Source organism: Phodopus roborovskii, unplaced genomic scaffold, assembly GCF_943737965.1.
Source record: "Phodopus roborovskii unplaced genomic scaffold, PHOROB, whole genome shotgun sequence".
Taxonomy (NCBI): Eukaryota; Metazoa; Chordata; class Mammalia; order Rodentia; family Cricetidae; genus Phodopus; species Phodopus roborovskii.
In genome coordinates this window covers 21991505-22004982 of record NW_026126541.1, presented here as the reverse complement: position 1 = coordinate 22004982, position 13478 = coordinate 21991505, and the positions used below count along the sequence as shown (strand labels likewise).

The 13478-nt window shown below is 40.4% G+C and overlaps 1 protein-coding gene across 11 annotated transcripts in view; it reads right to left on the bottom strand.

Moving 5' to 3' along the window:
• The window catches only part of Cpeb3 (cytoplasmic polyadenylation element binding protein 3), a 166002-nt gene that overhangs the window by 84329 nt on the left and 68195 nt on the right, over nt 1-13478 (bottom strand). For all 11 annotated transcript variants that reach the window (XM_051199586.1, XM_051199582.1, XM_051199581.1 and 8 more), the window contains exon 4: nt 4286-4342. In XM_051199586.1, coding sequence (XP_051055543.1) covers nt 4286-4342 — 57 coding nt within the window. The remainder of the gene's footprint in view (nt 1-4285; nt 4343-13478) is intronic.

Here is a 13478-nt window from a genome sequence, read left to right as displayed (position 1 = left end):
TCCTCCTTTCCACAGCTGGTGTCCTTCTCTTTTAAGTTTATTTCCAGTCTTCTAGATGATACCAGCAGTGGCGATTCCCAGGGTTAAATGAAACTAGGAGCCAGGAGACGGTGGTGCACACCTTTAATCCCAGCACTCAGGAGGCAAAGGCAGGCAGATCTGAGTTCAAGGCCACCCCGGGCTACACCGAGAAGCCCTGATTCACAAAAGCATAACATGCACTAGACCCACACGATCTGACAGATGCAGATGCCCACACCCTGGCATCTCCCCTCCCATCCAGCCAAGACAGCTGAGCGTGTGGCTCTATCTCCAGAGGAAATCTAGGTTTGGGTGAGCTGAGGGATGAAAGAAGGGCACGGTGAATGGTGGCTTTGTACAGAGTAAGAAAGGAGGAACTCAGTTCACGCAGTTCCTCCACCCAAACCTTTCAACAGTCTCACTGTGAGGCCAAGGCTGATCTTCAACTTGTTTTCCCTCTACCTCAGCTCCCAAGTGCAGGGACGACACGTGTGTACCGTCCACAAAATCACTTCTTTGATTTCTTAGGCACTCCCTTTCTTTAAAAAAAAAAAAAAATAGTCAAACTTAAATTTAGTTCCTTTCAATGGCCAAAAATTGTGAATCAGTAAAACTTTAGTGATTTCTGTTCTGTTTTGTTTGTTTTTGAGACAGGGTTTTTCTGTGTAGCCCTGGCTGGCCTTGAACTCACTGTATAGACCAGGCTGGCCTCCATCTTAAGAGATCCACCTGCCTCTGCCTCCCAAGTACTGGGATAAATTTTAGTGCCGCCATAAATTTTAGTCATTTTTAATTCTACTTCAATCACTCCTACATAAAAGGAGAGGAAGAGGAAGGACTGACCTTCTTAGGACCAGAACTTTGGGATGGCAAATGATAGGGGGAAACAGAAGAAGGCAAAAAAATCCCTATGTGTTGCTGGGCATGGGGCACACATCTGCAATGGTGGCCCTAGTAGGCTGAAGCAGAATGCCCAGAGTTACAGTGGGGCTAGTGAGTCTGAGCCTGGCCTGAGCTAGTCAGACTGTCCCAAAGAAACCAAGTTTGGTTTATTTGATGGGTGGGAAAGGAAGGGCAGGAATAATGGAGCTATGTATGGTGGCAAATGGGTAAAATCCCAGCATTTGGGAGGTGGAACTAGGAGAATCTCAACTTCCAAGCCAATGTGGTCTCTACATAAATACTGTACACACAAACCTGTCCACACACGTGCACAAATGCATGTCACTGGATGAGCTGGGCTCAGTGTGTTAAACCAACAGTGGATTATGACCATGTCAAGATGAGACGACTGTGGAAGAGCACTGACTAATCAGTGTAAATGGAACTCCGCTGCTGTTTTTAATGGTTTATTGTCAACCCAGAGAAGCACGTGAAGACCGACAGACATCACATTCCAATGATCTACATTGCGCATTGACATGTGACACAGATATTGGCAAGACAGCCTTCTGACCTCCACGCCTATGCCATGGCATACATACACTCCACCCACCCCCACACAAATCATTCACATACAATAAAAAGACTCTTTAAAAACATTACCTAATCAAGCTCCTTTCTCTAAGAGACACAACTGATGCTAAAAGGGAGATCTAAGCAAGCCACATGTACAGTGTACAAATCTCATGAGATCTCTTATTTGATAAACCAAAGATAATCAAAACCTTTTGAAGAGAAAAATGTCTTTTAGTTTCATTTTCTACCCAGGCATTAAAAAATTGCAGCCCCTCTCTTTCCGAGGACAATTAACACCATGTCAAATTAGGTCATTTCCAAGCAACTGCTTCAGGCAGACAATACCACCACACTATTCCTTCATGGTCAAGTCTAACTCCCATCATCTAACCAAGTCTCCTCGTAGTTACTAATCAGGCTCAGCTAAGCACATTATCAATTCTCTCAATCTCTCTTTCTACACACACACACACACACACACACACACACACACACACACACACACAAGCTCAATGTAATGTGTCCTTCCTTTCATAAATAAGAAATGAGAGGCACATAACTTTCAGACTTTGGAATTTGTATTGTCGTCAAGGCTCTCCAAACAGGAAACATGCATAGCAGCGATCAGGGCTTGTGTCACCAAGCAGTACCAGCAGCAATGTCAGACCCAAGGCAATGTGTGATATTTTAGATTAAATGTGTATATATTTTAGAGAATCTAAAGCCCGTCTTTAGAAATTCTAATGGTATTCCAAAGCCCCTACTCAAAGAGAAAGGGATTAGTAATCACAGCCCTACTTTTACTCGGTATGTCAAAGTGGACCAGGAATTGGCCTGTACACCTGAGAGGATGAGAGGTCACAAACTGGTGCCACTCACTTGACAGAGGAGAAAGCAGCAATTCTGACAGGCAACAGCTTGTGCAGGCCTCCTGATAAAAACCCATTCTGTGTAGGTTCTCTTGCAAAGTTGTTTGTTCTATACATGCCCGCGAGGCAAACTGACCCTGGGCAGAGACTTAGGGGCTTTTGTTTTTGAGGTCACGCTGTTCTTCGGGCTATGCCTCACCCTGGACGACTTTCATTTTACAGGCATCAGTGGGCTCCATTTGAGAACTAACATAGCAAGGCAATTCTGCATCTCTCTGTACACACAGACACCACATCTGCCCAGCACCACCCAGGAGGAAGACTGACAAACAACTCACTCTTCCCAAAGCAAAAAAGGTGCCACCCACAAACTGAAAAAGAAGATTGGGAATGTATGAGCACACTGACATATCAAAACTGAATCAGAGAAAGAACCCAGGCCCAGCAATTTATGGAACATACCAGAACAAGGTGTGACATTCCTTCACCTAGATTCCATAAAGAGGAGGACACCTATCTGAGCATGAGACCCATAACTCCTGGCTGTCCCTGGGGCTTCATGTCTGCTGTCACCCGAAGGTGATGCAGCATACTATCACTGCAGCCTCTCCGCCTTCATCAGTTGTCCACTGGCTCCCACAGTGTGTGTGTGTGTAACCTCATAATTATATTAACAAAGCTACTCCAGACCATCAAAGCCTTGATGGTCTCACACCTCACCTCTGCAGCCCTGTCCAACCCGGAGACCTTGTGGCTTGGCTGTGTGCCTCTAGCAGCCCAACTGGGTCCTTACTATTGACTCTAACTCCAGCAAGGGCTGTGTCTATCTTTATCTGCTCGGTTAGAACTCCTCTGTTAGAACCCCTGAACTCTTCTGGAGTCCTTTAACCCCTTTCTAGCCTACAAATACACATGTTTATATAAACTTACTGTGTCTGTTGTAAATTCTCAACTCTGCTGTAGCCTCTTTAATCCTTTTCTAACCTACAAATATACATGTTTACGGAAATAATTACTGTGTTGTGTGTAAAGAGTGATATGAAATATTCAGGCATAGTGCTCTTATAACACAGTCTCAAATAGCCTAAGCTGCCTCAAGCTCACTACAGAGGGGGTGTGACCTTGAACTCCTGATCCTCCACTGCCTCTACCTCCCAAGTGCTGGGGATTATAGGTGTGTGTCACTACCTCTGACTCTACAAACCACTGAGGAACTCAGCAACATTCTGGGTGTGTGTGTGTATGTGTGTATGTGTGTGTGTGTGTGTGTGTGTGTGTGTGTGTGTGTGTGTGTGTGTGTGTGTGTGTTTGTGTAACCTCATAATTATATTAACAAAGCTACTTCAGACCATCAAAGCTGCTAACATCCACAGTATACAAATTCCATCAATTGGAGAACCCTGATTATCCACCTTGAAATATCCATGGGCTATTTACAACAATGAGAATATTATGAGTTATGTTTAAAAATTATTTATTCATTCATTCTCTACCCTACTCTCTCTTTCCCTATACCTCCTTCATTACTTCACCCTAATGGTAGAGAACAGGAGCTGGGGAACATTTCCTATTACTAACTTAAAACTTTATTTACAAACACAGGTAGTAAGCCAGTGCACAGGCTTGCATTCTGCCAATGTTGGTTTGGAGCAAGTTGTTTTCAAGCTTTTCCTTACTCAGAATCACCTACATGACTGCTAACAAACAATTTCTGGAACCATCCCTAAAGTCTGTAGGTAGGTCTGTAGGAGACCCTGAGATTTTGCATTTTTAGTTAAGTTCCCAAGTAATGCTGATGCTACTGGTACAGAAATCCCACTCTGAAAAGTGCCTGTATAAAACAGTAATCTATACTACCCCCTCCCCCAGTGAAAGAGGAAACAGTATTGCAAACCTGACTGATACTTTTTTATGGAGTGTTTCACAGGAAGACTTACTGTTAAGTGCCATAATGTTATCTGTTCCTGGATGGTGGAAATTTATTCCCATGCGTCCTGGAAAAGAAAGCAATTTTATATTAAGCATAAATATACAAAAATTGTTCAATTAAATTATTTCAAATATACTTACAAAATATACATATTACAAAACACTACAGATTCATCTATAGCAGTGCTATCAAGGCCAAAGCATTTGCAACAACTTTTAAACCAATTCATAAAACACAGACATGAAAAAGTCTTAAAACAAAGCCAAAGTCTCAACACAAAATACAACCAAACAAAAAGAAGCTTCCATTATAGTCTGAAATTTGTACATCTCCCATATAAAATTTAAACAAGTCCATTTCCTAGATAAGCATTTTATTTAAACAATCATTTATTTATGCCCTTAAAATTAAGGCATAAAAAAAGAAATTTAGAGAAGTATATAAACATGAAGTTTAGAGATTAATAAAAAAGATAGTTTCATAATGCCTCAAAAAATGCAACATAATTACCAAAGTAGCAAAAGGAATAAAGATGGTAAATTTTATGCAAATAAAGTAAGGGAAAGACTGATAATGTAAGAATTTAAGAGTTCAAGTTGCCCTACGACTCCTTCTCTTTCAGGGATTTGGTTTGTATGGTGTTCATTTTCTTTTATGATTATGTGGCCCTGGCTGATCTGGAGCTCACCATGTATACCAGGCTGGCCTCTAGCTCACAGAAATCTGCCTCAAGAACTAGGATTAAAAACATGCACTACTATCCATGCCACCACTAAGTACTCTTATGATCTTGTGACAAATGTGACTTTCCAGAGTTTCATTCTTTATGAATAATATGACAATTGAAACTTCTGCCAACATTGGTTGGCTTCCTATTTGTGTATACCTCTGAGGTTAAGAACCATTTTTACATTTTTAATGGACTGGAAAACCAAAGCACAGCAAAGAGGTAACAGAGGCCTATGTCCAGAAAACCCTAACATATTCATTCTGTAGTCCTTCACAAAGTTTGAACCCTTGAGCTATAAGATAATAAATAGAATCGGACATTTCTACTGATGGCCCATAGGGATAAAGAGTAAAAGTGTATGTCGGGGGTGGGGTTGGGGGTGAGGGAGGTATTCCAGTTGGTGGATAGAGTGAGACTCAGGAGTACAGATGGGAAGATGCAGGGGTACAGAATGAAAGATGTAGGCATTTGCTGCTTTTTCCATTAGAGACAAAAAAGATGGATGTAAAAAATTAAACCCAATAGTCTTGTGTAGGAAGAAAATGTACTATGCAAGATTTCTTGACCAATTCAACAAAACAGTTATCAAAATCAGGTTTGGTGGCTCATCCCTTAATTACAGAACTTGGGAGACAAGAGAAATGTTGGAAATTCAGGATCAGTCTATAGTTAAAGAGTAAAACTCTGTTTCAAAAATCAAACACGAAAAGATATTGAAACAATAACTAGGATGTAAGTAATGTCTATGTATTTGACTCTGTTTTCATGTATAGTCACTTTGAGAGTTATGAAAATGTTAATTTTAAGAAAAATGTTAATTTTAAGACAAGTGCTTTACCATTTAGATATCCCTACAGCCCTAAAATTGTTCATTCTATTTTATAGCCAGTGCTTAAATAAATGTCAGTCATATTTGGGGAAAAATACCATAGGGAAAGCTGGAGATAAAGGTTTCTGATTTTCCCCCTACAACAGATACAGCTCTCTCTATATGCAATTGCACAAGAGCCAGTTTTCATTTGGTATTAAAGTCTGCTACTAAGAACTGGAGGCAAACATCATTGCCAAGCTCGAGACCACAGAAAAACAAAATAACTTAATGAAACTCAACCACTTGTATTGGAGAGAGAGAGAGAGAGAGAGAGAGAGAGAGAGAGAGAGAAAGAGAGCATGTGTGTGGTGTGTGTGTGTATGTAAGAATGGGAAAAATAAATGAAATCGTCAAGGAATAATAAAGGAAACACTCTTGAATATACAATTTCTGTAGAAAACTGTTTTCATATTACTAGGAGTTAAAGTGTCCCATTGTTGGAAGTTATTTGACATAACATACTTGTAGCTGTCCCACATGCCTTACTATGCTTTTCTAATTCCTAGGTCATTTCAGAGTCTCTGAGAGTCAAAGTCTCTGCCATCTGTAATACTGTCTCCTTTCACCACCTTAATGAAAACTACTTCACAAAAATGTGTCACCAGAACAAGGCCAGACTCAGTGAGAGAGTTTACATTCTGGTTTCAGTTAATTAAATCAATGTTCTTTAAAATTAACGTCCATGAACACTAAAAGTGATATCCATACTCTAGGGGTGTCAACCACAATAGCCAGTTGCTGGAAAGTCTACATAAAATCCCATTGAGACTTCAAACTCACTGTCCATTAGAACTTAAGGCAAGCTGATTCTCTTTTAGTTAGATGGAAGCACATACCTATAACCCATGTGTAGGAGGCAGAGGCAAAAAGATCCCAAGTTCAAGATCAGCCTGAGCTGCACAGTGAGGCCATCTCAAAACATAAACAACATCAAAAAGGAAGAGACAATGGTGCACAGGTGATCTCTGAATTCTACGCCACTCAGGGCTACAAAGCAAGATCTTACTTAAAACATAAAAAACAGGGCCTCTTCCATCTTTGGCCAATAAATATTCAGAGGACAGTATGGGTCCTTAAAAAGGACCAATGGTCCTCAATATTATTACAATAAGGGAAGGTTGTCAAGGACACTGAATAACCCAAACTTAGCTGCTTATCATTTAGCTTCACTTCCTGTAAACCAAATAAGGTTTCTATGTTTCTGGAATGCTGCCCTCACAGCCTCAGAACACTGGGCACAGCTACACAGCTCTTTCTTGAAGATCTAGAACATTTCACCTTGACAGGATGACCTTGAAAGGAAGTGGGCTACTTCCTAGTCATCGTCCTCCATCCTCACTCATGCACTTGCACCTCTGTCTGTCTTAAGAAGCAGAGCAGAAGGCTCCTATGGGGTCTTATAGGTGGCAGGCAGTGTTACTTAAAAAACAAAAACAAACAAAAAAACCAGCGTTTTTTAACCTTTCCTGGTCTTCTCCCTAATTTTTTTCAATGAATCTTTGGACATCCCCCATGGAGAGACACTCCCTTAACCTAGAGACAGGAGAGAAGTCCTAGTCCCTACTTCAAATAACTTGATAGATTTACATGACCCCACCTGGATGGCATAGCCCTACATGTGGAATAGGGGTGGGGGATGGTAGGGGAGGGTGGTCAGGGTGCATGTGAGGGGGGAAAGAGGTTAAGGAGGAGGGAGAGAGGGAGGGAGGGGGAACTGGGATCAACATGTAAAATAAAAAATTTTAAAAAATCAATGTAAATCTAATAAGGTGCTCTGAATCCCTAGAATTTATAACCTGATATAATCTAGGTTTCCTACTAATATAATGTTTTTGGTAAAATTAAATATGACTTTTTAGTTTATCTCTTCAAAAAGTGGGGTTTAGAGAGTAAGTGCCATTTATTTTCACTGACTATGATTAGAATATATAAAAAATAAAGTCATTAAAGACAAACACAGTTTTACTTATACTTTTCAATGAAAAGAATATGCATGAAGCCTTCCTTCCTAAGATTGTGATCATTTTATACTTTTTTTTCTTTAATGCAATATGCACCTAAACTTTAATACTTATTACAGGATTTTGGAAGAGAGAGAAAGCATGTAGTGGCAAAAGAATCCCTGATGCTAAATTCAGAGGAGGCCGTTTCTTTTTGCTTCCTTTGTCCAATAAATGCTGCTGTTGGATCAGCTGTGAAAACAGGACTAAGCGTGTGACATCTGGTGATTTTGTTACTGCAGTCTGGTGCTGCCAATGTGACATCTGTCACCTGTCCGTGAGTCTGCTATTTTTAAAGTGTTCTTGTCAGCTAGCTATCGTTCAAGTACAGTGTAAAATACAAGGTTTCAAAGGCTGGAAGGCATCCTTGGTCTTCCTACATTAAACGATGCAGTGGGGAGCTCAGAACACCCCCACTTTGTCTACGTCACAGGTAGGAGTTAGAAGATGGAGACACAGGGTAGAGAATGGAATTATGTTTGTTTATTTAGGATGGGAAAAAAAATCACATCTTCATAAACCCCATTCATATTTTTAAAATCTGCCTTGTAGTTATTCAAATTTCAGAGCCCAAATAAACCCATACTTTTGTGTATTCAAAATAAAAACTGGATTTCTATTAACTTATAATCAGCACCAAAGCCAGCTCTTCAGCACACTGACAAACCTTCATCTAATCACCTGATTAAACAAAAGGTCAAAGCAGCTTCAAAGAGAATGTCAGTGCTTTGCTCAAGAAAATAGTCCAAATTTTACCATTTTCTCTAAAAACTTAGAGATCCACTCCTAGAGAAACAGTGAAGTCGAGTGTGGTGGACATGCCTGTAATACCTGGTCTCACAAGGTGAGGCTGCAGAATCTTGAGTTTAAGACCAGCTTGGCTCCACAGCAAGACCCTGTTCTCAAAACAACACAAGTTGTGCTGTGAACTCTTCATGTACATATAAATATTATTTTTTAAAAGCTAAATTACTTTTTATGGCAATGGTAAAATCTGGTACTATAGTGTAATGTTATAGCTCTGTTTCAAATAACCCATAAACAAAACTGTGAGCTCAGAACTAAAGTCCACGGACAATTTTGGACAAGGGTTTTTTATTGTTGTTGTTTGTTTTCTGCTTCTGTTTCTCTTTCTCCTGGGAGGGACAGGCTGTACTGTAGGCTTCAGTCACACCCTCCATAGCAACTGGGGCCACAGGCATGCTTGCCATTGCATCACGACTGCCATAAATTCTTAAATCCTTTGCACTCATTTTCTTGGTTAAGGCTGCAACTCAACTGAATTAGAATTTCAGATGTTAGTACCCAGGTATAATCTTCCTTTTATAACTGTTAGATGAAAGTGACGTATCTTAGATTCAGTCAGGCAAAGTAGCAGACAGAGGAAGGTGGGACAGGAGGACCTCTTACATGCAGGGGTGCTGGGGCTCAGGGCTGGCCTGGGTGACCTCTTACAAGCAGGGGTGCAGAGCTAGCCTGAGTGACCGAGCAAGCCTCACAGACAGGAAAAAGTTTAAATAAATAGACAAGAAGAGCCCCTTCCTGGTGTCTGTCTCCAGCAGTCTGTTGGGTCTTCTCCTTCTTCACTTTCAGTGTGGGGAATCAAACTGAGATGCTTTGGCAGACTGAGCTCCAAGCACACCTAAGAATCGACTGACTTAGTAAAGGACAAACTGACATAGGCTGACATTGAAGTAAAACTAAGCAATGATTCAAGTTACAAAATAAATAGCATATTTTCTTCTGGAGGATCAAGTAAAAAAAAAAAAAAGAAGAAGAAAATTTCTTCTAAAAAAAAAAAAAAAACAAGGGAACCTAAAATTTCCCAAAGGGAACCAATTTTGTGTAAGTCTCTGTCATATTATATTTAAACATGACGAGTAGAGAACAGCAAAGGGGTGGCACTCGGATCTTCCAAGTTTCTGCCAGTTTAAGTGTGCTGAAGCACTATTACCAGAAAGTGAGCTATTTTTGCCTCAGACTTGTTCAGGGTATCTTTGAAAAGCAGGCCCTTCAATCTGAGTTCTCAACCAACACCTGCTCTTTTCATTTTTCAAATCTCAGTTCCATGAATGACAAAGGAAGAGAAACTCCAGTATACAGAAACAGTTCATCAGGCACGGTCCCCAGTCAATCAGACTAGCAGCCTGGTGTCAGAGTGCGATGCAGGAGATGAAGGATGCCCTTCCCTTCACGTTGCTGTCTAGCTGCCTGCTATACAGTGTTTCCCCACACAGAGGATGGAATCTTGCTTTCTAGCAATCAGCCAACCTGTCCAAAGCATATGGCTGCTATTTCCTTATTTATTCTAACACGGGAGGTGACTGGTCAATCAAGCCTAATGACCACAGGTTTTCAAGTCAGGAGACAGTCTCATTCAAAGAGAGTACAATGATGAATGTTTTTTCCTTTCTTTCCTCCTATTTCTCTTTCCTTATACAGTTAGGCGAAGGGTTGAATTTGAGCAGAGATCAGTTCCCTACACCACTCCTAACTCTACTAATTCAAGGACTTCTGTGCTCAGAAACAAGAAACAGTATTCACAACTTTCTATTTGTCTCAAGCCTTCCTGTCTCATCAATATGAGGCATCTGTCAACCAAAAAAGATATACAAGGTATAAAACACAAAGCTCTTATCCTGTCACTCTGTCACCACCAAACTGAATTAGTCACTGACTGCAAAAGAAGGCTTTTTTTTTTTTTTTCCCTGCAGGCTATGTGTGCTGGGACTCACACCAAGGGCTTCTGCATAGAACTCTACCATAGAGCTATACACACTTGCAGCCCACAGAAACCATTCCTCTGTGATTCATCAGACTGGCCCAGCATGAGCACAAACACAACAGAAAACCTGTGACATCCAATTTACCGAAACTTCCTGCTCTCACACTAGCCTTCATTTTCCTGAATTAAAAGAATGCTTGAATAAAATGATTTTTCACTAAATATTTCTTAAATAATAGATACTGATATCTTCTATATGACTACTACTGTGAATATATACCATGTCCATTTTAAGTATATCATGAAGTAATTTATGTCATATTTAAATGCTAGGTAGCCAGTTGGTGGAACTATTTTGGAAACAATTAGGAGGTGGCCATGTTGGAGAAGGTGTGTCACTAGGGCTGGGCTTTGAGGTTTCAAACGCCCACACCAAGCCCAGTCTCTCTGTCCTCTCTTTCTTTATCCCCTCCCACCCTCCAACTTGTGGTTTAAATGCCCAGCTACTGCTCCAGTCCCATGCCAGCCCACCATGATGCTGATGGACTCACCCTCTGAAACTGAAAGCAAACTCCCAATCATAGTGATATTTATGATTTATTAAAGCTTGCCTGAGGATTCAGAAAAGCAAAGTCAGGCTCAAGCTATAGAGATCAGGCAATGATGATATACACCTTTAATCCTAGGATTCAGGATTAAGAGGTAGAAGGATCTCTGAATCCAAGGCCACTGGATCTACCCAAGAGGGAATCAGTCTAAAAGACAACTGTAGCTCACACCTTTAACCCCAACATTAGGGAAGTATATAAGACAGAAGTACGGTCTCAGTAGAGGAATTCATTCTCCAGCCACACTGAGGAGAGGTTACAGTCTGAGGCTTAGTGAGAGCTCATGGGGACAGACAGGATCAGCCCATTCAGCTTCAGATAGAGGTAAGAAGCTAGTGGCCAGCTGCTTTGCTTTTCTGATATTCAGCTTGAAGTTTGAACCTAAATATCAGTCATTGGGTCATTTATTTTTTCGTGTTACACCCAATTAAATGCTTTCTTTTATAAGTTGCCTTGGTCATAGTGTCTCTTCACAGAAATAGGACAGTGACTAAGACAGCTATGTTATTCAGATGGACAGTTTTAGAGAGTCAGTGACTTAGACTAGTTTTCTTTCCCCCACATGTGGCTTTTGAAAATGATGGCTTATCTTTCAATAATCACTACTTATGGGAAACAAAAACAACTGTGACAATTTGCAGTCAACATTGAGCTGCAGTCTGGTCAAGAAATAAATCTGTACTGATTTGGCTTAATTTATTATGGAGGTAAAGGAATAAACCACTCTCACCTCCACAGAAAACCCTATGCAGTATCTGCACGGTGCTTAGTGCCAGGGATTTCATCTTCTGATCTGTTCTATAAGGTGTTTTGTCTTAATTTTGAGGCTTTAAAGAAGCCAATGTATCCAGTTCAATAGCCACGTAGGGGCACACAAACAACTTAAAATCCAGTCTGTTGCAAAGACTGCCTTTTGAAATGTCATTTGCTTACAAGGAAAATGTAGGACGTCTGGGAGGCTCTTAATAAAGATGACTAACTTTACTTTTCTAGGCATTGCACTTACAGTGTGCTTTTTAACTTTCTCTTTTGACCCACTATGTATTATTTGAATTTTTTTTTGTATAGTAAGCAGAATGTGAGATTTTTTTTTTTCATAAAGAAAAACCAAGTTCTATGAAAAAATAACACTGCAAACAAGCACCCCAAAAATCCAACTCTGTACTTGAGTTTTGAGATGCACACATACCCTACCCTACCCCCACAAACAGTGTTTCCACATTCATAAGGGGAAAAGTTAAGACTGGGGATCTAAGGAGGATACTAAGGAAGGAAAGAAACTAAAGAAACTAAGATGGAAGAGAACAAAGCACTGTAATGTATCCTCCAGCCCCTAATGCCTTAGCCTACCATGATGCTTCTATTTTTGGACCAATAAATCATCACTATGAATGTGCCTTAAGAAAAGCTATGTAAAGAAAAATGTATAGCAGCATGACCTAGGATAAAGAAAAACTGGAAAGTCTAAATGTAAGTTCTATCAATAGATTCTAAATATCAGTGAGAAACATGGTATTTATTATTATAGAAAATAAAAACTAACGGCTACACCATCATAATATTTCTTATGCTCTAAATTACTTATGTGTGTATGTATGTTCATTGTGCAGATACGTATGTGTACATGTGGAGATTGACAGAGTGTCCTCAGGTACTGTCCACATGTTTTGGGTGAGGTTGTTGGGTTTTTGTTTTGTTTTGTTTTGTTTTTGAGACGGGGTCTCTCATTCCTGGAACTCATCACACAGGCTAGGTCTGCCTCTACACAGTACTTGTGAGCATATGCTAGCATTCTCAGTTCTTTTAACTGGGTTTGGGAGGTTGAGGTCAGGCTAAGACAAATACTCAGACTAAGCTATCTCTCCAGCCTGGAGACTGAGCTATCTCTCCAGCCTGAAGACTGAACTATCTCTCCAGCCTGGAGTCTGAGCTATCTTATCTCCCCAGCCCAACTTTTTAGGTACCTATTTTTATTCTGACAATTTTCTTTAATTGTAAAGGTAAAAGTACCTTACACATTTTCTCTTCTCTCCTTTCTTTGTTCTTGGTTTTTTTTTTTTTTTTTTTAAGACAAATCTAGCTCTGAGTGACCGGGAACTTGTTATGTATAAGCTCAGGCTGGCCTTGAGCTTGTATCATCTTCCCGCCTCTGCTTCCCAAGTGCTGAGATTATGATGTGCGCCACCATGCCCAGTGTCAAAATATTTTCTTAAAGGTGCAAGTGATGTCATTGACCACAGGGACATAGTGATGTCACCGACCTCAG